The sequence below is a fragment of the Crassostrea angulata genome, chromosome 6, assembly GCF_025612915.1.
Source record: "Crassostrea angulata isolate pt1a10 chromosome 6, ASM2561291v2, whole genome shotgun sequence".
In the NCBI taxonomy this organism is placed as follows: domain Eukaryota; kingdom Metazoa; phylum Mollusca; class Bivalvia; order Ostreida; family Ostreidae; genus Magallana; species Magallana angulata.
Window position 1 is genome coordinate 9,218,419 of NC_069116.1, and position 25,031 is coordinate 9,243,449.

A 25,031-nucleotide genomic window follows, 5' to 3' on the forward strand; every position below is an offset into this window, starting at 1 on the left:
ATCGGTTAATTGCAATTGATAATTGACAGATGCCTCAAACATATTAAAGGGGTTTGTAATATGAAATATGTATTTAGATGAAGTCATGATATTAAAAATATATATTCTTAAGATATTTTTTTGTAAAATTTCTTGAATATTTAAAACCCGTGCAAATATATCCTGTCATACTTTTAAGCATTTTTTCTAGACACCCTTTTCATGTTTGACGCAACTTACCTTCAATTTTGTTCAAATTGTTTTCTATCTCCGCAATGTGAGGATTTCAATTACGTAAATAAGTAATTATATTTTATTTAATAAATAGTTTTTTTTATATACTTTTTTTCATTTGGATATTAAAAAAAAGTTTTACTATTACATCATTTTGATTAAGCATTCAATTGCATTTTGCATGCTATGATAAGGAAAATTCAAAATATTCGTTCTGTAAAAAAAACCCCACCAGCCTGGTATTGTATCCTGGATTACTGTGGTATCATTAGAATTCGTGGTGGCTCAATTTTCGTGGTATTCGTGGGTAACCCTCATACACGAATTTACACCCTCGACGAAAACTTATGATAATAGATTTAGTTTTCATACTAAAACTAAAAACAGACTAAACCACGAAATTACATACCCAGGAAAAAGCAAAATACTGACAATCCATGAAAACTGGCTCCCACGAAATTAAATGATTCCAGAATATTTTTCGGCATAAACAGGTTAAATATTCATAGAGATTTATCTAAAATTGAGAAACACCTTGTGTGTTCTTCAGATATTTATTTAAACTACAGAGTCGGGGTAAATTTTAATATTTGTAATCACTGCGCATGAACTGTTCATGCATTTGTTACTTTTTAATTGCATTTTAATACCTAATAACAATGCAGTTCAAAAGCAAAACTTTTGGAATTAATAATAATGATAAGTTGAGTAAGCTTCAGACAGCTGAAGTCTTGAAATTATTCTTTTAAGTATTAACTTACCCAGATAATTGTAATGAAAAATGTAAATAACAGTCTTCTTCATATAAAGAGATATATTTTTCAAGAAACCTCGGAATATAAAGTCATGCAGTACATTTTATTAAATTATGGATCAGGAAATATTTGAATCTGTTTCCGTACAGCATCAATATGTGCTTATATTTCCTTATTTGTTTTTCCGATGCTATTTACTTAAAGTATACAGATTTATTGAAAACATTCATTTTCACCAACCGGATACAATTCATCACTAACTTTGATTTGATAGATGTAAGAGCACAGATATGGACCTTTCTTTCGAGTTTTTTCTTTGTTCATACTTAAATTGGTGCAATTCATGTTCTCATATTGATATTGGGACAGCAGTTAATGTGTCAACTGTAGACTGGTCCGGTTGTACAGATACACGACAGTACAACATGACAGTGACTAACTCAGACTCTGTTGTGTTGTACAGAAATTCAACAACCTGCTGCTCGGGAAATCTCGCTATTCACTACGATGTCGGTAGGATGACTTATTTTTTTCTTTCATTAAAATTCTGATTTATACAAATAGGATTATCGCAAAACTATTCATTCCTTAAAAAAATTCACGTTGCATTACGTGAATTTTTTGAAGGAATGAAATATAATACATGGAAAACAAAAACACAATAACGTCAATTTTAATTAGCCAAGCGCTGGGCATAAAATGAGTCGCTACGACTTTACAACTAAGTTATTTTACTGAGAATGATACACAAGTTGCCAACTGATATACATGTAGTGTACATTATGCCAATACAGTCAGCGTGATGTTTGATATTTGCGGATGGCATTGAAATTATATGAAAGTTTCCTTGGTTTAATATAATAAACTACTGTGGAATCATTAAATTTCGTGGGGGCCAATTTTCGCGGATTGCTTTAATTTTACAGGTTCGTGGGGACGTAATTTCGTGTATTCTCTTAAACCTACGAAGAAAATATGACTTTATTACCCTAATTTATTAATTCGTGGAGGATGGTAATTCATGGATGAGAGGTACCCACGAATTCCACGAAAATTGAGCCGCCACGAAATCTAATGATTCCACAGTAAAGGGAAGGACAACAAAGTACAATTGATTGTTAAAAACATATTTATATTTTAAGGTCAACCAACAGCCAATGTGACAACCGCAAGATTCGATACCAAACCTGTGAATGCAGCAGTCGTAAATCACTCATTGACAGACTTCAACCACGGCACGAGTGTTTGCTATTCCAACATACCCATCGCTATTATTGTATTGATGATGGTGTTTGTCATTTTATTTCAATGAATGATTTAGTGGCTAACTTGTTGTAAGTTTGCCATCGCATTTTTGGTAATGTCAGTAATATGTGTCATAAATTTTTAGTAAGTGGTTAAGTAAAAATTTTCAATCAGTGCTGTAGCAAAGAAAAAAAGAAAAAAATGATTCGACGATAAACTTTGTTTTATTGATTCATGTTTTCCCCCCAAAAAATGCGTATACAATTGTTCTCTTTCAGCAAATGTGTTTAATATAATCAGTCTGTATTTTGATGTTGATTTGATTGAATTGTTATGTTCCACTTGATACCAATATTGATTATTTTTAAGTTGAACGTATAACTCAGGTTCTCGAATTCTCAAAAGTACATTATCGAATGCGGAAATTTATTGCCTATCTTGAAAAATCTGGCAATGAATCAAAATATTCGGCTTAACAACATTAAAAACTTAAATTGCTAAACAGGGGTCATACATGTACCCGTGTTTTACGGTTGTAGGGGTTTATAACAGATGTGTGTTTTTCATTTTGCCTACTCATGATATTATCATCACATGAAGATGGAACGTTTAAAAATTGCACGTTTTTCGTCGATAAGCACTTTAACAGAACCAAAGCATTTCTAAAAAAAAATCTTTTAACAATTGGTATTTACTTTCTTATATTCAGTAGCTGAATTATTACTTTTTCTTGTCATTGTTCGATCTATATGTATATCTTTTTAAAATTAGATTTCTGGTACTTACGATTTTTCTCTAAATATTTTCTATGACAAAATATGTGGAAAAACACAATAGGTCACTAATGCTTTATTTAACATTTGGCTACGTTTTGAATTTTGAGATTGACAGTAAAATATTAATATCCCATAAGTTAATTAATGAAGACAAATAGCAGTACATTATCCCCTCTTTGAAAAATGAACCAATGAAGTTGGAAACTATATGCAAGTAAATGCGCCTGTTCAAATGTTTATGATATTTTGCCTTTTAACAATAAGTATCAAATTTATTCAAAGATTTATATAACATTTCTTACTCTGTACAAATTGTAGTTGGTTTAAAATTTTTCTTATGTAAATTAAAAATGCACTGTAAGCGACAGTTATGTGTTTAATTGTGTGTCGTAGATTACAGTTTCCGTTGCAGATTATAGAATTTTAATGAAAATACACTCACATGTCATAGCATTACAAATGAAATCAATATAAGGGAGAAAATCCAAGATTTCCGTGCTGACAAGTTATCATTTTTACTCGGATATATTAACGTGGACGAAAACTACATTCTTACCGAGATTTATAAATGGAGAAGTTGACCTTCGGAAATACTTTTTCCACAATTTTTTTTAAATTTTATCATTTAGGTACTTTTCATGTTGTTTGCAAAGCAAAATCACCGTAGATAATCTTTTTTGATGTTTATTGAAATCGGTTTCAAAATAGAATCTGGAGTTTTTTTTATTCTAGTGGCGAAAAGGTATAAATGATAATCGAAATATTAACTAATCAGATGAGGAAGCATAAACTCGGGACATGTTATAAATAAGTACATTTCTTTAAAATCATATTTGTTGAGCTCGACAAGAAATAAAAAAAAAGGAATAGCTTTGATAATCAAAAGTTTATTCACCAGTTTGTAAGCCTGTGCAAAGAAAACATCCATCAAACTAACTTTTTTTCTTACATTTATACGTTTTTACAAATGTTGAGTGGTTTGTACGGTACGATTTATGAGCACCTTTAGAACCCCTGACAAGAGGACATCATGGACAAAAGGATTTATATACTAGCGGAAAAAAGAAACTGTGCATTATATTATATATGAAAAAAAATGAACAAATTTTATTTTTTGTAATACTGTTAACACATGTATTCGTAACAACACCTCATAACACATTAATGTCAACGTCGAATAACGTCAATTTCAGCACACTCGAAAGTCACTGTTATTTGAAATTGAATTAACAAAATTAATAACGCGTGTGACCACCATTTGCGTTCACGCATGCTTGACAGCGACGCCTCATTGATGCCACTAAAGTGTTCAGAAATGCTTGAGGGGTGTTGTTCCATATGTTGGTTGAAGCCTCATACCATAGTCTGGCCTAAATGAGCCAATGTCACTGGCTGATTTGGTAAACGGCGTAAACGTCTTTCCATTTCATCCCAGACGTGCTCGATCGGCGACAGATTGAAGGAACAGCTGGCCAAGGCAAGACATCGACATTCTGTTGAACAAACAAGTCCCTGACTATACGTGCAACGTGTGGCCTTGCGTTGTCTTGCTGCAGAGTGATGTGATTTTGATGTCTCTGTATGAGGGTATCACATGACGCTGAATATTTTCATCTCGATAGCGTACGCCGAGATTTCTATTGACAATTTGTAGAGGGGTCTTTGCACTTGCTGATATTCCACCCCACACCATAACGCTACCTCCACCAAATTGTCGACGTTGCACAACACAAGCGTCCTGAAAACGCTCCCCAACGCGACGATACACCCTTCAACGGCCGTCACTGCTAACCAAATGAAATCTGGATTCATCAGTGAACAGAATATTGGCCCAGTCCTGTATTCTGAATCGCAGATGTCGTATGCACCATGCTAGTCTGGCGATACGATGACGTTGAAGCAGTACTGGGCACACTGCTGGACGTCTTGGTCTGATGTTTTGCTCGCGCAGACGATTACGCACAGTTCTTGGACTAATTGGTCGAAGCCCTGGAATGCTACGGGCAGTCAAACTTGCTGTCTGGAAACGATTTCTCAGATGCACAAGTCTAATGTGGTTGTCCTGTTGACGTGACGTCACATGAGGTCGCCCAGAGCGCGGTCGATCCTGGGTGTTGCCAGATTGTTGAAAACGTCTCCATAATGACTGGATGGTGTTCCAATGAACTCCATAGTGTCTTGCTACTGTATTTTGTGCCATGCCAGCTTGCAGCATCCCAACAGCACAATTACTTTGGTTTTCGTTTAGTCGTGGAATGACATAGGGGTAAATTTTGTTGACACTAAAGTGATTTCCTTAACAAAAAAAAGTTTAAACAAATCCTTTACTGTTCTTATTCCAAACAGTATTGGCCCGTAAAACTCGTGCGTACAAATTCTTCAATAAACACTCACTAACTCATGAAAAAGTCCGTGCACCCGGACGGTTACCATTCGATATTGTCAAAAACAATACCATTATCGATTATTTAAATTTTATAAATACAAACAATAGATAAAGAAAAAATATACTAAATTTTATAATGCACAGTTTCTTTTTTCCGCTAGTATATGTTGTGATGTATTCAAAACTGGACGTTTACAAAAACCAAATTACAGATATGTCCAAATCATAACGTGTCTTAAAGGGGCATGGTCACGATTTTGGTAAAAAATTATACTTCCGATTTTAATATCAACATTGCTTCAGAAAGGCATTTTTAAAAGGCAACTGAAATGTGAGTGTCATTGGTGAGTTATAAGCGAGTTAGAGAGCTTGAAAATCTTCGCTGTGTAAACAAAGCATTTGTTTACATTTTGAACGTTGAAGTAAAAATCTTAGTTTTAAACCTAAACGAAAGTGTTAAACATTAAAAACTGTTTATATATGCTTAACATAAATAAAAAAAATAGACAAATAAGCAAGAAAAAGATTTTTTAATGGTATATTGAACCTATGTAAACAAAAACAGGGCACGAGCCTTGTTTACATGACAAAGAATTGTGAGCCATGTATCTTGCTTATAACTTTACGAATGCCTCTCAAATTTGATTGGATCATAAGAAATGCATTTCTAAAGCATTGTAAGTAATTAAAAAATAAAAATTAAATTTGACCAAAATCGTGACCATGCCCCTTTAAGAACAATCAATACATAAATGAAAAACGAAAAACGTTTTCTTCTTTTGACGTAATTTTTCACACTGTAATGGTTCTTTATTGTTTCACTTAATCTACCTCAAAATTACCTTTATAGAATATAATAAACATTGAATCATACTCCATACAGTTTCTCTACTAATGAAATAAAAGAGAGTGTCTCAGTTACTGTAGATTCCTATTAAAATGCATATGTAAACGCATAAAATAAATTTCCACGTAAAATCGCGAGAAGTAACTCTCGCGTATTTAAAGTCTTGCCTTTTTAGACCCTTTTGAACTAGGAAATTATAGTAAAAAGCTGGTGATCGCGATTTTGTATTCTGGCAATTTGATACAAAACAGCGGAATCGCGGAATTAAGTACTCGCGTAAAAAAGGAATTTACAGTATTACGATTACGACAAAGAGCACACGGTGGATGTGACCAGTTCGCTCACTTCGCCATGGCAACTACCCTCTACTAATTTTTTAGAGGTCAGCGTTTGCTATGTTTTTGTTTTGTATTTTTCCTTTGGACTTTTAATTTTAAACACTGTTCTTATTACCACATGCCATTTTTTTAATAAAAAGGAAAAGAACTCAAAATTTGCAAAAACTCGTTTTGAATCCTTTTGATTATATCAATAAATTGTGTTTAAAAAAAATACTTAGGATTCAAAGGAGACAAAAATTCCTTTCGTTAACTGCTTAAAAAGCAATATTTAGAGTACTTGAATTAACTAAATTCATTGACGATAACAAGTTTTATTTTTTTAATTATAAAGCATATTAAGGTTCTTAATTCTGATAATAAATATTTTTTTTCCAAGAGAAAGCTTGAAAAGAAATGAAAATTATATGTACAGCCATAGGAGATCTTTAAATACTTCAAATATGATAATATTGATTGTTTTTCTTACTGAAAAAAAGATAATGCATCTATATAACTATGAATGCAAAAGGTATGAAGATTAAAGATGTTTTGAATCCACGAGTAGATGTGTGCCGTTTTTTCTGCAGTAGAGCAATGGTAAACGCGTCGTAACTTTCATTTACATTTATTTACTAAACTGCCTCTGTTTTTTTAAGGCTGTTCGGATATCAGAATAAAACTCTTAATAAACATATACAAGAATTCAAATGCTTTCAGATGAGTGTTCTTATATTGAATTTGAATTATCTAGTCACTTGAACTTTAAAGGAATGTTGATTGTAAAAATATAGAATGACACGCACAATTAGTAGCTTAAGTTTATTTCGCAATGGTAATTCAAGATAGCAAATCTTTGTCACTTTAAAGGGCATGGATGGTCAACACAATTAGCAACCAGATCCACCTTCAATTTAAAAAATGAATTCTTTAGCATATGAATTATTAAAGGATAATTCCATAAATATTTACTTAAAAGTTTCAAAGTGTTCCTTTATCTTTCTACAGAACTACAGAAGGAGATTTATAAAGTCTATAAATGGTAACGACAATCCAGCCCTCATATATATCATATAAAAAATGGCGGACAAGTTAGAATCTAAATAAAGTTACGATCAAAATATATGAAATTACAATGAGATGTTTTTTCTTACAGTTGAAATTGAACTAAATACATCTATATACCGGTAGTATACTAGTAGATGTCCAAAAATACATAATTTTATTTACATTTTTCAGTGTCTTTGTGATAACACTACGAATCGATTTTGTAGTATATAGTCCAATAAATTCTAACGATGTTAGTAATAAGGAATCATTCTTTGAATATTATTAGTTGATTTTTTCGGTCGGGCGTGATCAAATCAATCATAAGGCCCTCTGACCCTATTGTATTTGATCACACTCCAACTGAAATTACCACCTCATAAAACTCAAAGAATGATTCCTTAATTCTAAATTAAACATATTGTACAACATTATGATTTAAACTGCTTACGCTGATAAATTCGCTTTGTGTGTTGTATATTGCGTATTCTCCTTAAGATCAAAGCGGGTAAGTCAGCCAAACCAACAAGAAACATAGCATTTCCAAATTACAGTGATGCCAATACAAAAATGTTTACCGAAACATGTAAGAATTTGATGTTTTTGATTCGAATGCCTTTCTTTTCATAAAAGTATATACCACGAGTACAATCCCCGACCTACACTAATTATTGCCAGAAGTTTATAAACGTTTCTATGAATCACATAGTTCCTTTTCTTTTACTTATATCTCTAGTTTAAATCACTAATTTCTTAAACAGTGGATTCAAAATTTTAGATACGAATTAAGATAAGAAAGATATTTTTTTCGGTTTGGGGAATCTAGTTTATTGTGACTATATGTTTGTTTCACCGGTTCTGTTCAGCATGAAATGCATTATGCCGATCAATCAATATGACAATACAGTACCTATCTGTTACAGACTACTCTAAAAAAAAATAACTGTCTTTGAAAGTATAGTGTGAACGATATCACGTGCTTTGTTTAATGTGTCATTTCTTTGATTTGTTAAAGAATAAAATATTTTAATATGAAAATAGTGCTTAAAATTGGTCAATCATTTCTTATATTTGATATATTGTTAGAAGTCAGAACAAGGTCTCGGATATATATATATATATCTTTAATTTGCGACTGGTTTGGATATGTTTCTGATGTATTTAGATTTCTTTAACTGTCAAGTCTCTCCTAATATATGAAATATCATTATTATTAATAAATACATTAACGATGAATTTAAAAGCTGTAAATGTTTGAACAGAATTTCAATTTGGGCATCTACAGAAATGAGGATCAATTTTTGTTTGTAAAGGAGTTGCTAGCATTAGTTGCTCGTCAGTACGAATTATGTCCTGTATCTCGCTTCCTTATGAATACTGAAATATATAACTGATTGCATGCCATGATTTTGTTGTATCAACCAGTATACTTCAATAGATTGATAGGCGAGGTTGAAAAGTGGAACCACTTATTCATAAGTTATGGAATTTAGCATTCTTTTACTTGTTTGCTCTTACTTAAATGGCTGCAATATATGTTCTAACGTACAAATAGATACAGCAGAAAATGTGACAACTGTAGACTGGTCCGGCTGTATAGATACAAGACCGTACAACATGACAGTGACAAACTCAGACTCTGTTGTGTTGTACAGAAATTCAACGTCCTGCTGCTCGGGAAATCTCACAATCCTTTACAATGGAGGTACTTTTTTAATAATTCCATTCAAATAAGTCTGCATGGTTTTTTTTTATTTTTATGACACAAACCTTTTTTCCTTATGATGAAAACAATAGTCTATTTTTGCGATTTTTTGTCCATATAATGTTAGTGAATGATATATCTCAATAAATCATGTTATTATTTTTATTCATCTTCTAGGTACGATAACGCACAAGCACCCAGTGACGTATAATACTTCTTCAAACAATGTAAAAATACTGACCGCGACCTTAACACCAAAGGATCGATGTACGACGAGCGCCGGGCAAAATAGTAATACCAATGCTAACATTACCTTAGCTATCATTATATTACTATGTATTGCTGCTGTTATTTTTCTTTCCTATATCTTTCTAAGATTTAGATGGGATAACAAAACATCACTTGATAAAATGCCATAAATATTTCAATTCTGCATTATGAAAATCACTATTGTTACTTTTAACGAGGCCGTGTCTAATTTATTCAACCATAGATATTTTGATGAAACTTTTATACATAAAGTTTTAATACTATATCAATAATTTTTGGATTAAAAAATCATTTACCAACCCTATTTCCTTACAGATCGTCTCGAAAGTTAACAAGTTTCACACATCACCAGATTAAAATCTTTTGATACAAAATGCCAGATCTTTTAATATCCACTGTCTTTTATTGCTTACAAGATATCAAAAATTGAAATGTTTTGTAAATCTCGTAACAAAAATAAAAACAAATTTTATGGTTCCTTATGTACGTATACTAAATAAAGACAACTGATGATACAGATTCGCCTATTTTTTCGATTATAGAATACAAATGTGTTTATAATTAAACAAGATTTTGAAATTTGTAAATTAAATGTCATTAAATTGTGGATATGTTTTTAAATGTATAATGTTAAATATTGAATTTGTTTTATCGTTTATTTTTTATAATGTTGTTATGGTATATTGTGTATTAAACTGTCTTTATAATTAGTGAATGAAATGGGATTATGAAAATTATTGATAAGATACTTTAGATATTCCTTGCCAATAAGGACTTGAACAACTAGATTTTGGTTCTCATGTGATTGAATAATGTATATATTTGTAGATTTAACACTTGTAATTATAACGATATTATCTAAATTGATCTTCGTCTTTTTGTTTCCTTTTGTTTTTGTATTTTGGGTTTCGTTTTTGCGAGTGTTATTTTTTATTTGGGGGTTGGGTGTAACTCAGGATACACATAAGTTACAGTTATTTAGGTCTATACAGTTAAGGAAAAAAAGAGTCAAGTGGTCACTTAGGTCACAAAAAATTTCCTTATGAAAACTTGGAACATGTTTCCGCCCATTCAGATCATCATGTGCGTGAAGCAATAGAGAACTACGAAATTAGTAATGTTTTAAGTGTCAATAAATGAAATGCCCTTTTTGGAACAGAAATGATGCACAGAGGGTGTTATGGACCCGTGGTTTTTTTCGGCAACACTTAAATCGTAAGCGAAATGTTCAATTGCTTTTAATATTTAATTAACGTTTAAACAAGAATCGAATATAACTTTTTTCTTTGCAAGCTTACATTTAAAAAAGAAACATAGCTCAATTTCAGTAGCAAAATTTGGAGAGATATGATAAATACTGTATAATTATGCTACCATGACATCTTAATGCAGGATGTAAACATGTGTTAATTTTTTCTTTCTAAAAGTGGTATTTCAGAAAAACTTTCATGTAAAAACGAAGAAGACATTGAAAATATTTCTTATGTAATCTTTACTGTTAAAATGCTATAGTTGAAGTTTGTATGCTTGCAAAACTGACTGCCGTCTTTAAAATAAAATGCTGCCAAATCCCTTTTAGCTACAAAGTCAACAGAAACTTCATATTCGTTTGTCGGAGTTTATTTTTATACCTATTTTGTTGTACTCATGTAAAACTAAAGACATATTATTATTATTTTAATACTTGATGTAATATTGTTTTTAAAGTACCATCCTTTAATGTACAGTATACAATCAAGTTTTTTTTAAAATTTAATCTTGTTATAAATTCGAGACCTTCCTTTCAAAAGCTTTCCTTGACTATTTTTAGTACGTATCATTGAAATGTCATGTGTTTTCACAAATGTATACGTGTGATAGATTTTTAAGTTACATCGTGCTGCGATGCCGTCTGTGTTCAGAATCTATTTGTTATGTTGAATTTGAGTCTAGTAATTTTCCATCATTTTTACCAAAATAAATGAAAAAATGAGATCTGTTCCGTGTTACGAAAACAAGCGTGGGCGTAAATAAAGTTAACAGGATTTACTTTCAATTGACTTACGACCAAATAAACGGATGCTAATTGATAACAAATCAATCAGTGTTTCAACTTAGTGCCGTTAAAATATTATTATAGAAATCAAAATAGTTGTGAAATAACGGTTTTCATAAATTTTGTTCATAAAAGATCAATCAATGAGAATAAAGCTATTAACGACTTTGTCGTAAGTTCTTTTGTAAAACGAAGCTTTGTTTGTATACTGTGAATGTTGTCATTATGTTAATTTTAAAAAATAACGATATTTTTGTCGAGAATTGACATGTATTAATTAATAAAAAATCCCTGTGTCGGTGGAGAATTATCCAATATGGAGTAAAATGTTATTCTTTTTGTTTCAGCTTTGACTTGATAATTGCATTACATTATTATTTACCAATACAGTTTGGGTGAACGCAAAGCTAATATTTCTTACTCAAACCCCAGTCACATTAAAAAAAACGACCAGCGGCGAACTGGTCTTAGGCAAAAATGGGATTCTTCGGGCGACAGTCGGCAGTTCATCAGCCGTTGTCTTAGTCGATTTCGACCTCCTTTTTCGTCGACCGACCAATTTTGTGCCCGTCGGGCCAAGTAATATCATTTTCTTCGACGATGGTCGATTTCTTCGGTTGAAGCAGTCGTTGAATAGTCCGTCGACCAACCGTCGATCATTGTCCAACCATCAAAAGACAGGAGTTTTTTTTCTGTCTGTCGTTGGTTGATCGACATTAAGGCGTTTGGGATTACTTTATTGTCGGCCGGCAGACACTGATTGACAACCGAAAATTGACCGAGGATCGCTGGTCTGTCGGGCGATTTTGATAAATCGACTGACGGATCACTCATTAATTGAAGCCATACCCACGTGGTTACAAGTGAATATTTCAACAATTGCGGGCTTGTTCATGTAATTACCCGACTGTGAAAATCAAACTGTGGCCAGACTTAGCGCTCGATGATCGTTGGAACAATTCGCCGACTAATACATACTTGTATTCAAACGTGAAGGTTATCGCTATTCTTAGGAATTAATGCGTTGACGGATACCAGCGTCGGGCAATCATATTTATTCAGCTAACGATACGAGGAACACATGTACATTGTCTCAAATTTGACCTTGACGTATAAGTAGAATATTTATCGTGATTTGTTTATTTAATATATATTTATATCGGTTATCAAGGTGGACCGTAAAATACGATTTATTTTGAATCTTTACATTTCTTGGTGTTACAACAATACCTTAAAATTGATGCTCATTTGAAAAGATCAGGACATCTAGGTCAAAGAAGTCCTAATTATCAAATAAATAAGTTGTCTGAACGATTAGTTTTTGTTACCCTAACAAATTTTAACTATAAATCAATGGCAGGATTAAAAAATGGGATCTTTTTAAGACGCAAGTGTAAAATATGAATGACAATTGAGGAATTTTGCGATGAAATGATAAGTTTTCACAAGTAAACATACGGCTGAATTATTAAGGATACACAACTTATTTTCTGTAAGCTGAAAGAAATCTCTCCTACACATTTCTAAATCTATTTTATTGTGAAAGTACGGATAGAAGTCTCGATAGACAGTTAAGGCTGTCACTTTGTTATATTTTAACTTAAGTTTTAAAAAATAAACAGTTTGAAGACTAGTCTTAAAACACCTACATTAAAAGTTAAGTGGGTGGGGGGTGGGGGGGGGGGAGGGTAGAAGAAGTGTTATTTTTCGTTGCTATCAGTTCTGTTGATACTGTAGAAGCAGAAATATTCGTTGAGTATTTAATTTCGTTTTCGTTGGCATTTTAAATCAACGGTCCGGTAAATGTCCTAGTAAAAATAAACTAGGAACTTTAAGAGAATAATTACGTATGCATGTATATCCGCTATGTTAAGACCCATTGACTTGAAATTCGCCATAAGTGTAGCTCAGACATCACTTTTCTGAAAAATGCATGCATTTTGCAAATGTTATAAAAATTAATTGATTTATTTGTCTTTTGAAGCGAGCTGGTAGATTTTATCTGGGTCAGAATTCGACCCCTTTCTTTATTTATGGTTACATTAAAACTAATGTTAAAACGGGCTTGTTCCCTGTGTATCCTCTTAACTTCTTTTTTTATATACCTCTCTTATTGTAGATTAACAGGATACAAATCAGAAGAGGCATATGCAATGCTAAAGTCGTAAACACTGGTGACGTGACTACGGTTTGTTTTATACGTTATTATCGTTGTTTGAACAGTTTTTGTTTGGTGTTTTAGGGGTTTACTATACAAGTTCATGTTTCAACTGAATAAAAGTACACAATCACAGTTTTACAGTTAACACAGTAAAATCCCTACTAGTAAGTTTTGGTACAACCTCCAAAGTTGAACATCAATCATGGACTAGCGCAATTTGTAATCTTAATCAAGTTACTTTACCTTTCATTGTATGCTAGAACAACCCCTACATCAAAGAAGTATACGATAAATCATGGCTAACATGGTACACCCAGTTTCTTTTGCTTATCAGAATCCTTTAACTTTATCCTTTAGAGCTGCAGCGTAATCATAGTGGTTTATACGAGTAGTCAATTAAACCACATATATACAGAGTTGTATCTTTCGTAGAGTTAATTTCATTTTTTAAAATCAATTTCACTATATGTTATGCTTTTTAAATCATTTTTGTATTCTCCCCTTCAGAATAACACCAGAATACTCTACCATTAAGAAGAAAAACGATTCATTGAATGGAGGCGAGTGTGAATAAATATCAAAAGAAATAGTTCTTATGATTGAAAACCCCTTCGACAGCAAGCAAGTCAACAAGTCAATTGCAATATCACCAACTGCATGTGCATTTGTAATCAAAATAAAAGATAATTCAGATGGGAATGAAAAAGATAAAAATCTAATTGATACTTCATCAGTTTTTTAAAGCTGCTTGGTCCGATTTTTTTGTTATTACAGTATCATATTTTTTTCCATACAAACCATTTATCTTAGAAAGTTATGGACTTTCTCCTATTTACACGAGCAGAATCAGTCTCCTTTCAAAGTTAGAAATATTCAAAGTAAATAAAAATAATTTCTTTTTGGGCAAACGAAAAAACAAACCAAAGTGCATCACGGGAATTCTTAGAAAAGGAAACCGTTTGGTTTCGTCCCCCGAATGACTGGGGTTATTCAACCCGCATGCTATAAATCGATTGTAAAGAAAGCAAACTTTAGAAATATTAGCGAACAAAACGTACACATGTTTATTTGTAATTTGTCTGATTATTTCTACCTTCATTAAATGCGATGTCAGAGTCGTAATACAACCATACCCATCTCGTCGTCAGGTGTGAAATTTAATATGAGGCAAAATAACGCGGTACCCTTTTATGTCGTTTGTTTGTTAGCAAATTTTGTACATATTTTTCTTCATTGAAATTTGGCTTAATGGACTAGAAAAAACTACTGCAATGTCTATCATTATACATATACTAAGCATAGCCGTAGTTTAAAAGCGTGCATAAAATTTGATATAAAATCGGACCAAGCAGCTTTAAATAGGAAGATTAATCGAGATATTTTGTGAATATTTAAATTAAACCGTAAGGTTTGCATTAGTCAGCTGCAGATTTGTGATTGCAATTAAGTTTTATCTAAATCGATGAAATATCACATACTTTGATAGTGAAAGCTAATTTTTACGTCATATAAAAATTTCTACATATATTTTTAAAAAATAGTCAAGAAAACTGTTTTAGTTAAGATTCAATTAAAATATTACTTGTCACCAATACTCAGCAAATAATTTATGCATATTTGTCTTTAAAATATAGCTAATATATAAAACAAGACGGCGCTAACAACTGTTTAATCATTGCAAAAAGATATGCCATGTATATTTGTTTAAAATTAATGAATATTTTGATTCTTTGAGATTGAATCATTACAGGGTCGGTAACATTTCGGAATACTTTTATTCTATAAATTATAAAAAAAAAAATGAATTGTTTATAATATTCCTTTACTGATAATCAATTACATTCTAAATAAATAAAGATGTAGTGTGTCTAAAGGGAAAAGAAATTGTCAACTCATGAATAATTACAAATATATTTCTTATAAATTTTCAAAGGGTATAAATGTACAAAAATGTGTCGCTGCAAATTTTAGTTATACCATTGATAACACACATAAGCAATGTGTTTATGTTCATGTATATACTACTGTTTTCAGAAAAACCATGGGGAGAATTGAAAAATCTTGTAGCCAAGGAATGAGCTGTTACAACTGCAATATGTTCAATGTTACACAGTTTCACATAGACGAAGAAACTATTCAGGTCTCTGACAACTGTACCAAATATTTTAAATATCCTTCTTTTGATCCATTTATCAAAGTTTACGAGGATGGAAAAACATTAACATTTAACGGATCTCGCTGTTGTGAGGGAACCCGCATTTTATCATACAATGAAGGTAATCAATTTGTTTGAAAATTGTCAAACAGTAACAATATCGTTGTATTACAGTACTACTTTGGTATCTCGAACTTGGTGGGACTAAATTAACAGTCGATATATTCAAGGGTTTGGGTATCAAAATTGATGAGAGTTGGTACATCGTACCAATGCTTGGCGTGTATTCTATCATCAAAAATAATGTTGTTTTCTAACTTGTTAATTATACTGTTCACAGTAAGAGATTCCTACAGATCAAAATTGCAAAACACTCAACACGAATAACTAACTCAAACTTATATCGTCGAATAAACCTCATTTGTTGCTTGAGCGAAACAATAACGGCAACGGTTGTTTTTTTTTTTCAGAATGACTCTTTATCATTAATATTTCCCTCCATGTCTGCGAACAAGTAGAGAATCACGTGTAAGATGAAATAGGGGTATCCTGTAAATAGTTACAATATATATATTTCTGATTAATATAAAATTATATGAAATTGATGATGATTTACTCGTTTGTCGTTTAACTGTATTCCACAAGCATCTCAACGACCGTGTAGTGAGCGACCGGCGCGCTAGGTTCCGTTCGTCATCAAAAGCAAGATTTTTTGCCTTGCCTAGATGGCCGCTCACTGCTAGGAGAATGGGTTCTAGAGGTCGTGACTTCAAGCCCCGGCCGAGACGGAGGTGGAGTTCCAATAAGGTAAATTTCTCTGTGCTGTGTGTGTATATATATATATATATATATATATATATATATATATATATATATATATATATATATATATATATATATATATATATATATATATAGGTGGGTGGGTGGGTGTGTACATGTTTGTTTAGCCATTTTTAAAAACATACTTATCTATTATTGATACAAAGTATCAAATGGGTTTTGAAAAAGAATGACAAAATCATTATCAATTTAAATCTAATTTCAATAGGAACATTCAAAACTAAGGGTTCGTAAACATAAGTTTGTGTTAATAAGTTTAATTCTTTGAAGATGTAAGATGTGATGAATAATTGTTAACTGTGGTACAAGAACTTACCCCGTGTAATATTGGTAATTATCTGCAGATACCCGATGGACGTGGTCCTAATGACAGCCGGAAACTACGCTCCCTCGTGTCATTATGACAAAGCCCATCAGGTATCTGCACATGGCCAACAATATTGTATACTTGTTATGTTTTTATCAATGGATAAATACCGGTATGTATAAATGTACAAATATTTTTGCTGTTGTAATTTATCGTAATCTTTAGTGTAAAATAAAACACTTAGAGTTATAACACGTATTCAATGATTTTTTATTTCATGTTTTAAAATAAATATGTAATTATTTATATCGAAAGTTTTATTAATGATAATTTCTATTGTTCATTAACAATATCCTTCTATAATTCATAGGAGCACACATACATAGTCTAGCAAACATACTTTGGTCCAACTTTTATTAATAATCATGAATCTCAAGCAAAGTTAGGTTAAATTTGTCGCTTTTGAACGTTTGTACGAAAAAAAACCCAGCCCTTCAATTTATATACAGTCAAACTTCGTTATCTCGAACTAGATGGGACTGTTTAAAAACTTCGAGATATCCGAGTATTCGAGATACCAAGGGTAAAATACTACAAAAATAAATGGTTTGTACCTTCAAATCACTTCGACATATCCATTGTGTTCGAGATATCAGTGTTCGAGATATCGAAGTTCAACTGTATATGCATCATTTGTGACAGAAAATCTCTGTTGTCGCATAAATAATATACCACAAACTAGTTTATTATCGGTCTAACACAAAATAAAGTCTTGTTGTACAGTTACCTAGAAATGCATTGTCATAATTTTATTAAAAAAGGCGAGACAATTACCGATTCAGGAACGACATGAAGTACTTTGATGGACACCGTTGCCGTTATATATTCGGACCTACATGTATCTACAGCTTCCACAGAAGTAGTGTCTAATAAAACTGGACCATTTCCAGTAGATCAATTACATCCACACTTGTCGGAAACGGTAAAAATAAGTTAGTTTGTAGTGGAAGTGGTTGTAGTAATCCTTGGGGTTTACAGGGATAGGAGAAATACTAATTTTAGATATAATTTACGAAATTGATTTTTTTTTAATATGTTTCTATGTTTCTGGTATTGCATATGTCATTTCTATTTTCTGTTTTCTGTCTTGTCATTCACTGAACTCTTTATTGATCATTCCATAAAAGATTTTGTTTTATTTAGACGATCAAAAGCCCGACAAAAAAGATCCAATCATAAGTACTTTGGTGCAAGTAAAACAAATAGAGTATGTTGAGGTTTTTGTTTTAATTTTTTGACACTTACAGTAGGAGATCGACAAATATATTTTAAAATCATGCAATTCAAAAAAATATATAAAACTGAAACAAGGAATGTTGTGTATCTAGTAATTTTACAAATTTTAGTGCTTGATTTACTGAATAATTTTATTGATAACGAACATAAAGTATCACGAAAATATGTGAATTTATTCAGAACAATTGACCTTTTCAATGTATAAATCTTTAGGATGGAGTGGCAGATTACTCACCGGTAGGAGAGTCAGCCATATTTGTGGAGTCCTTGACTCAGCCTAGAGCTTCACCAAAGATGAATAAAACGCCTTCTGACAATAACTTGATTATTGAATCAAATGAAACGATATATAACGCTGCCTATAATACACGATCTGGACGATCCAACACCGACGAAGAAATCTACGATGTTATTCAATAAAAAGTAGAATATCAAAGGAAATGGAGGAAAATGCTTACAGTCATGTTGTTGATTTCAGTGACAACACCACAATTCATTGATGGATAAAACAAATATTAAAATAAAAGGGGTATCTGATTTGCAATTATATAACATTGTAATGCGTTTGCCTTAGATTTAACCCGCTATTTGACTACTTAATACAACATACAGCATATGAATAAATGCTTTTAACATGAAATGGAGGAAAATACAATGTGCTTTTTTGTGTATACAGTACATTCAAAAGAGACCCGGAGATGATAATATCGTGTTTTAATCAGTGGATTAACTATTTTTCTGATATATAAACTTATTGCAGTTGCATTGATTCGTTTAAATAGATTTTAAATCACGTCAAAATTTGCTTCACAAAAAATGTCAATAATGCTACTCCTAATTTGAACAGTAAAATACAGATACAGATTCATAAAAATAATTTTGATTGTGATATGTTATATTCTCACTATATAAATCTAAATAGACAAATATTCATGCTCAATTTTTTTTATTTTAGATTTGTTTGGGATTTTTTCACAACAAAATAAATGGGGGGGGGGGGCGAATATATTGCCGTTCGATTCGCATCAGGCAAAATCTTGTCCCCCAGGGCTTACATAATCAATGCTGCCCTCAACCCGAAACAATATTTGTATACAAAAGTATACAAATTATGTACGTTATATACAGAGAGCACGAAGCACAAATTTTATGCATGAAGAGAGATCACTGTAAGAAATATATACAAACAATAATTATCACAAAAAAACATTTTTTAATTTGATGTTTAAGAACCTGATAAATTTTTATCATCAATAGTCATAAAAAAGAAATTATGATTTATACTAATGTAAAAACTTTACCTTCATTAGGATTAAAACGTATTATTGTATTTGGCCATGAGATGTGTCAATTTTTTTTTTACCGATCTGCATTCAGAATCTATCCAATAGAAATCTAGACAAATCAAAAAGAACCCGAGAATTAAAGCCACGGTCATTATCGAAAAACTTTTATCTGAACAACTTTTATTGATTTACAGGTTGATTCATTTCATGTCAGTTTAACTTGTACCATAGTTGGCGTGCTGTCTTTTGTTACAAGTATGGGTTATCTATATAAACCCACATATTTTTTTAATCCTACCACAACTTACGAGTAAAACATTTACCAAATTTATCAAATTTTTATTTTTATCAATTTTACTTAATTGAATCAAAAGAAAGATTGTCCATTGTAAGATATTCCTGCAGATTAAATTTGCTCGTATTAAACACGGACAACTGACTCAGACTAAGTTCTACAAAAAGATATTCGCACGAAATCTCATTTGTACTTGTGACAAGACGATATTGTCAATGATTTCATCTTGAAAACTACCTATTTTCAAATTCTCTTCCATGTGTGCGAGCAAATTAAGAAACGGGTGTAAGTAAACCATATGCGATTATGTATACATATTATGTTAATTCATGTAGAAATGAATGAGGTTTACGGAAATAATGTTTCCGTGCATATTTTTCTATTATTAGGCAGCAAGCCAGCTATGTCACATGTTATTTGTAAAGCGCGATTTTTAGTGCGCCAATTTTTTTTGAGCAACAAAGAGCAAGTTTGAGCTATTTTTCGCAAAACCACATCGACTTCCTGGGCAGAAATGACAGACAGAGAACGTAGAGCAAAAGCAGGCGCAAAGATGTCAGAAATTATGAAGTCTTTACGGGAAAGCGAAACCATCGACTTGGAATCCACGCCGTCACGACCTTCGCCAGCGTCAATAGTGCGGGATGGCCAACACGTGCAAACAGGTTCAGTTTCTCCGCATGAAATAGCGGACCTTGAGTCAAAATGCCGAGAGCTGGAGGTGAAGCTACAGAGGACGAAACTAGAATGCAGATATATAGAGAGACAAACCCAGATAGAAACAGAGACGAGGAATCTGCACTCCATGACCCTTCATCCGGCGGCGGCGACAGCACCACCAGATACGAGGACCCTTGACGCTCCACCGGAATTCCAAGGTAATTTACATACGTCAAATGCTTCAAAGAAAGCTAGAAAAATCCAGGATTATGTATGGACTGGAGCTAGGGACTTGTTAGACGAATCTAAAACCATTGAAACGGAGTCAAATTGAACGTGGGGGAGAAAAAACTATCCTTAGGAGACGTAACTATAGAGCAGTGGGGTTATGCAAGCCTTCAAATTCTATTTGAGATGATCAATGATGGTACTTGTACACTGAAACAGTCTCTTGATTATGTGCGCTACACCCAATCCGTCTTCAGACTGGCCGCTAACTATATGTGGCCAAGGGTTTTGTTGTATGATCGTGAATACCGTGAAAACCAGTTGAAGTATTCTTATACGTGGAATACCCCATGTGCACAGCTAAGAGAGTTCAATCTTATACCAAAGAGGGATAACACCACCACTCAGTTTATTTCTCATATGGGCAAAGCGCAAGTGGAGAAGCCAGTTCATCAGCCTACTGTTATACCGTCAACACCCAACAAACGCGGAAGGGGACCATTCTTATTAAATGGGCGTGAAATATGCCGTCGTTTTAACCAGGACAACTGTGTGCGTCCAGACTGCAGGCTAGCTCATAACTGTTACATTTCTTATGGGACAACTCATCCGGCAACTAAGCATGGTTTGGCAGGAAAAACAGCAACAGACCCAAAAAACGGATAGGCAACTCTCCGTCGTACAACCTGCAGGTTTCCGCCTGGGAAAAGCTTATTCCTTACAATGACTTTGATAAACCATTTATCCTGCAGGGCGTTAAGGAGGGGTTTCACATTGTTGACAAGGATTTAGATACTGATACTTATGTTGAATGTAGCAATTATAAATCTTCTGTAGTTTTTTGCAATCAAGTTGAGTCACAAATTGATTATGAAATTTTGCATGGAAATTATGTTGTATGTGATAGACCTATGAATATTGTAAGTGCCTTGGGCGCCATCCCCATGTCTCCAAACAAAGTACGACTCATTCATGACGCAAATCGACCCATTGGCAAAAGTCTCAATGATTATACTTCTGATAACTCTTGTTCATATATGGACCTAAGTCATGCTTGTAAACTAATCACAAAAAACTGTTTTTTAGCTAAAGTAGACCTTCAGAGTGCCTACAGGTCTGTCAATATTCACCCTAGTAATTATAGATTTACAGGTTTAAAATGGCAATTTACAAATGACAGCAGTGTTACATATTTGTATGATGCAAAACTACCTTTTGGGGCTGCAAAAAGCCCTAGCATTTTTCAGAGATTGTCTAGTTGTGTTTGTAGAATTGTGAAGCTTCATTATGGGATTACAGCAATTGTTTATATTGACGATTTCTTAGTTATTGAAAAAACTTTTGAGAAATGTATGTTTGCATTACAAGTTTTGGTCAAAACACTGAGACAATTAGGGTTCTGTATCAATTGGAACAAAGTGGAAGGACCATGCCAGCAGCTTACTTTTCTTGGTGTGAGAATAGATACCTGTGCCCTCACCCTCTCCCTCCCTCAGGACAAATTGGAAGCCTTACACGAACTTCTGATGACATTCCAGTCAAAAAAGCGTGCAAGCAAACGTCAACTTGAGTCCTTGATAGGAAAACTGAACTGGGCTTGTCAAGTGATACAAGGTGGTCGTACCTTCCTGCGCCGTGTGATTAATGCCAAGAATACCTTACATAGACAATCTGATAAAGTTCTTCTGGATTGTTTTCGGAAGGATCTGGAGTGGTGGACAGCTTTTCTACCTGTATTCAATGGAACAGTGCGTTTTCTAGAGACCCGTCCTGTTCGTTCCTTAATGACGGATGCATGCAACTCAGGAGGAGGCGGCTACTTCCATGGTGATTATTTCTATGTGAACTGGGCACTGGAATTACCTGAGGTGGCAGACAAACATATCAACACCAAGGAAACCTTGGCTATAATCCTTGCATTACAGCGTTGGGCCCCGTTGCTCTCCAACAAAAAGGTCATAGTGTACACAGACAATACTACGGCAAGGGCCAACATAAACAAGGGAGCCAGCAAAAATACATTTATTATGGACTGGCTTAGGAGCCTCTTTTGGACTCAACCTTCTTATAACTTTAGTGTCTATGCAGCCTATGTTAAAGGCAAATTGAATACACTAGCAGATGTCATTTCACGTCTAAATGAACCTAATATGCTTACTAAGCAATATGAAATGTTACCATTTGATGGGTCATGCATTGTACCTTTCACTGTTAAGGCTCTTGTGTCACACATGTCACCTGCTTTTATTTATTGTAGATGGGGCCGGGCTTCTTCAAGCACTGCACACTGCAGCTAGTCGCCTGAAGAGCCAAGGATGGGCTGTTAGCACCAAGAAAACATACCAAGCCCAAATTACCTGCTACTTGGACTTTTGTGCAAAGGTTAACCTACCTGGTGTGCCTGCATGTCTGGAGCAGATCATCCTATACATAGCATATATAGTGGATGTAAAATCTTTTAAGTATAGTACTATTAAGAATTATCTTAATATTGTGAAACATTTACATTGTGCAAATGACTTTGATGACCCTATTCATGGTGTATGGTTGATCCAGCAGACACTGAAGGGAGCAAAACGTGAACTTGGGGATGCCCAAGAGGCAGCTACACCAATCCAGCCTTGTCACCTTTTACTTATTAGGAGTGCGTTATGTTTAGACCTCAAGGAGGACTTATCTTTTTGGGCGGCATGCCTGATAGCATTTTTTGGACTTTTGCGCCCTGGAAACTTCTTATATCAGGGACCTATCTGTGTACCGGACCGCGACTTGTGTATCCAAAACATAAGCCCGCACGCCAAAGGCTTCTTGTTATCCCTGAATTGGACGAAAACTTTGCAGTTTCATGAGCATCAACTTCAAGTCACCCTTCCGGATCTGCACGGTCATCCACTGTGCCCTGCCAGCGCCCTGCGTAGCTTATTTCGGTTGCTTTTCGCCAATCCTTTGACTTCAGACACATCCCCTCTCCTTCAACGGACATATGGCAAACCCCTGTCTTACAGCTGGTTTTTGTCTCGACTGCGAAAAATCCTACCTGGAGAGGGCATCACCGGGCATTCCTTTCGGCGGGGCGGTGCCACGTGGGCGTTCCAGCAAGGTTTACAGGGTGAACTTATCCAAGAACTGGGTTTTTGGAAGAGCAACGCCTATCTACGCTACCTGGAGTCCAACTTGGATCAAAAATTTGCAAATATGTACCAGTTTGGTAGAAGACTACCTTCAGCCTTTAGTTGATTTTACCCCTTCCCTCATTCAAACATTTTCCCCCTGGGTCTGGGAGGTTACTTTTTCACATGTACATGATGTATTACATGTATGTTGTTTGTGTTTAATTGCAAATTGTATATTGAGCATTGCAAAAAATAAAATTTTGTAGGCCCAGGATACTGTTGTTTATTTGAAGTAAAATGTTAATTCATGTAGAAATGAATGAGGTTTACGGAAATAATGTTTCCGTGTATATTTTTCTATTATTAGGCAGCAAACCAGCTATGTCACATGTTATTTGTAAAGCGCGATTTTTTAGTGCGCAAATTTTTTTTGAGCAACAAAGAGCAAGTTTGAGCTATTTTTCACAAACCCACCCACCCACACCAGTTGTATTACTGCAGACATGCCTTGTATTTAGCAATTATGTGAGGTTACTTTTTCACATGTACATGATGTATTACATGTATGTTGTTTGTGTTTAATTGCAAATTGTATATTGAGCATTGCAAAAAATAAAATTTTGTAGGCCCAGGATACTGTTGTTTATTTGAAGTAAATTCCTTTTAAAAAGCCTATAGCTAATCACGTGATAAGAACGCGTTTGAATGATAAACTTGCTTTGTGGATACTTATGTTATGTCAGATACTTAATGGGCGTGGTCATTTTAAAACTCGGGACCTACGCTCTCTCGTGTTATTATGACCAAGCCCATTGGGTACCGCATATAACCAACAACACTATATGGGTGTCTGGAAGAAACGGAGTATTTGATTATAATACTCATGAGTAACTGTAACCATGGCTCATTTATTTCCCATTCGTCCCAGTGACTAAATGTCTTGGTTGCTATGATAATGATGCAAGCGACAAACTCTAGGACAGACCATATAGCCCTGCTACTAATAGGCGGTACGTAACGACCACAACAAACTAAGGTGTGTGTCTTTGAAAATCTTCTTCTCAAGACCCACTGAACCAGAAATGCCATTA

At 33.6% G+C, this 25,031-nt stretch overlaps 1 protein-coding gene and 1 long non-coding RNA gene across 4 annotated transcripts; both read left to right on the forward strand.

Annotated features, from left to right (window-relative positions):
- Positions 1–10,492: 10,492 nt before the first annotated feature.
- Positions 10,493–19,275, forward strand: LOC128186984 (uncharacterized). Of its 3 annotated transcripts, XR_008244017.1 has the most exons (7): positions 10,493–10,776; positions 13,716–13,784; positions 15,792–16,033; positions 16,383–16,719; positions 17,884–18,044; positions 18,266–18,329; positions 18,572–19,275. It is a non-coding gene; the product is annotated as an uncharacterized LOC128186984 (long non-coding RNA). The 3 variants fall into 3 exon arrangements; XR_008244016.1 differs by having other exon boundaries at positions 15,792–16,719; XR_008244018.1 differs by having other exon boundaries at positions 15,792–16,719; positions 17,905–18,044.
- A 125-nt stretch (positions 19,276–19,400) lies between these two features.
- Positions 19,401–24,579, forward strand: LOC128186985 (uncharacterized). Its single transcript, XM_052856983.1, has 2 exons — positions 19,401–20,817; positions 23,085–24,579. The coding sequence occupies exons 1-2, from the start codon at positions 20,454–20,456 to the stop codon at positions 24,062–24,064; spliced, it is 1,344 nt and encodes a 447-aa protein (XP_052712943.1). The 5' UTR covers positions 19,401–20,453; the 3' UTR covers positions 24,065–24,579.
- Positions 24,580–25,031: the final 452 nt, after the last annotated feature.

Bases quoted from the DNA above. Each gene is read 5' to 3' on its own strand.
- LOC128186985 (XM_052856983.1), top strand. From the start codon at position 20,454: ATGACAGACAGAGAACGTAGAGCAAAAGCAGGCGCAAAGATGTCAGAA. The intron at 20,818-23,084 runs GTAATTTACATA...TATTTATTGTAG, and splicing joins CGCTCCACCGGAATTCCAAG to ATGGGGCCGGGCTTCTTCAA.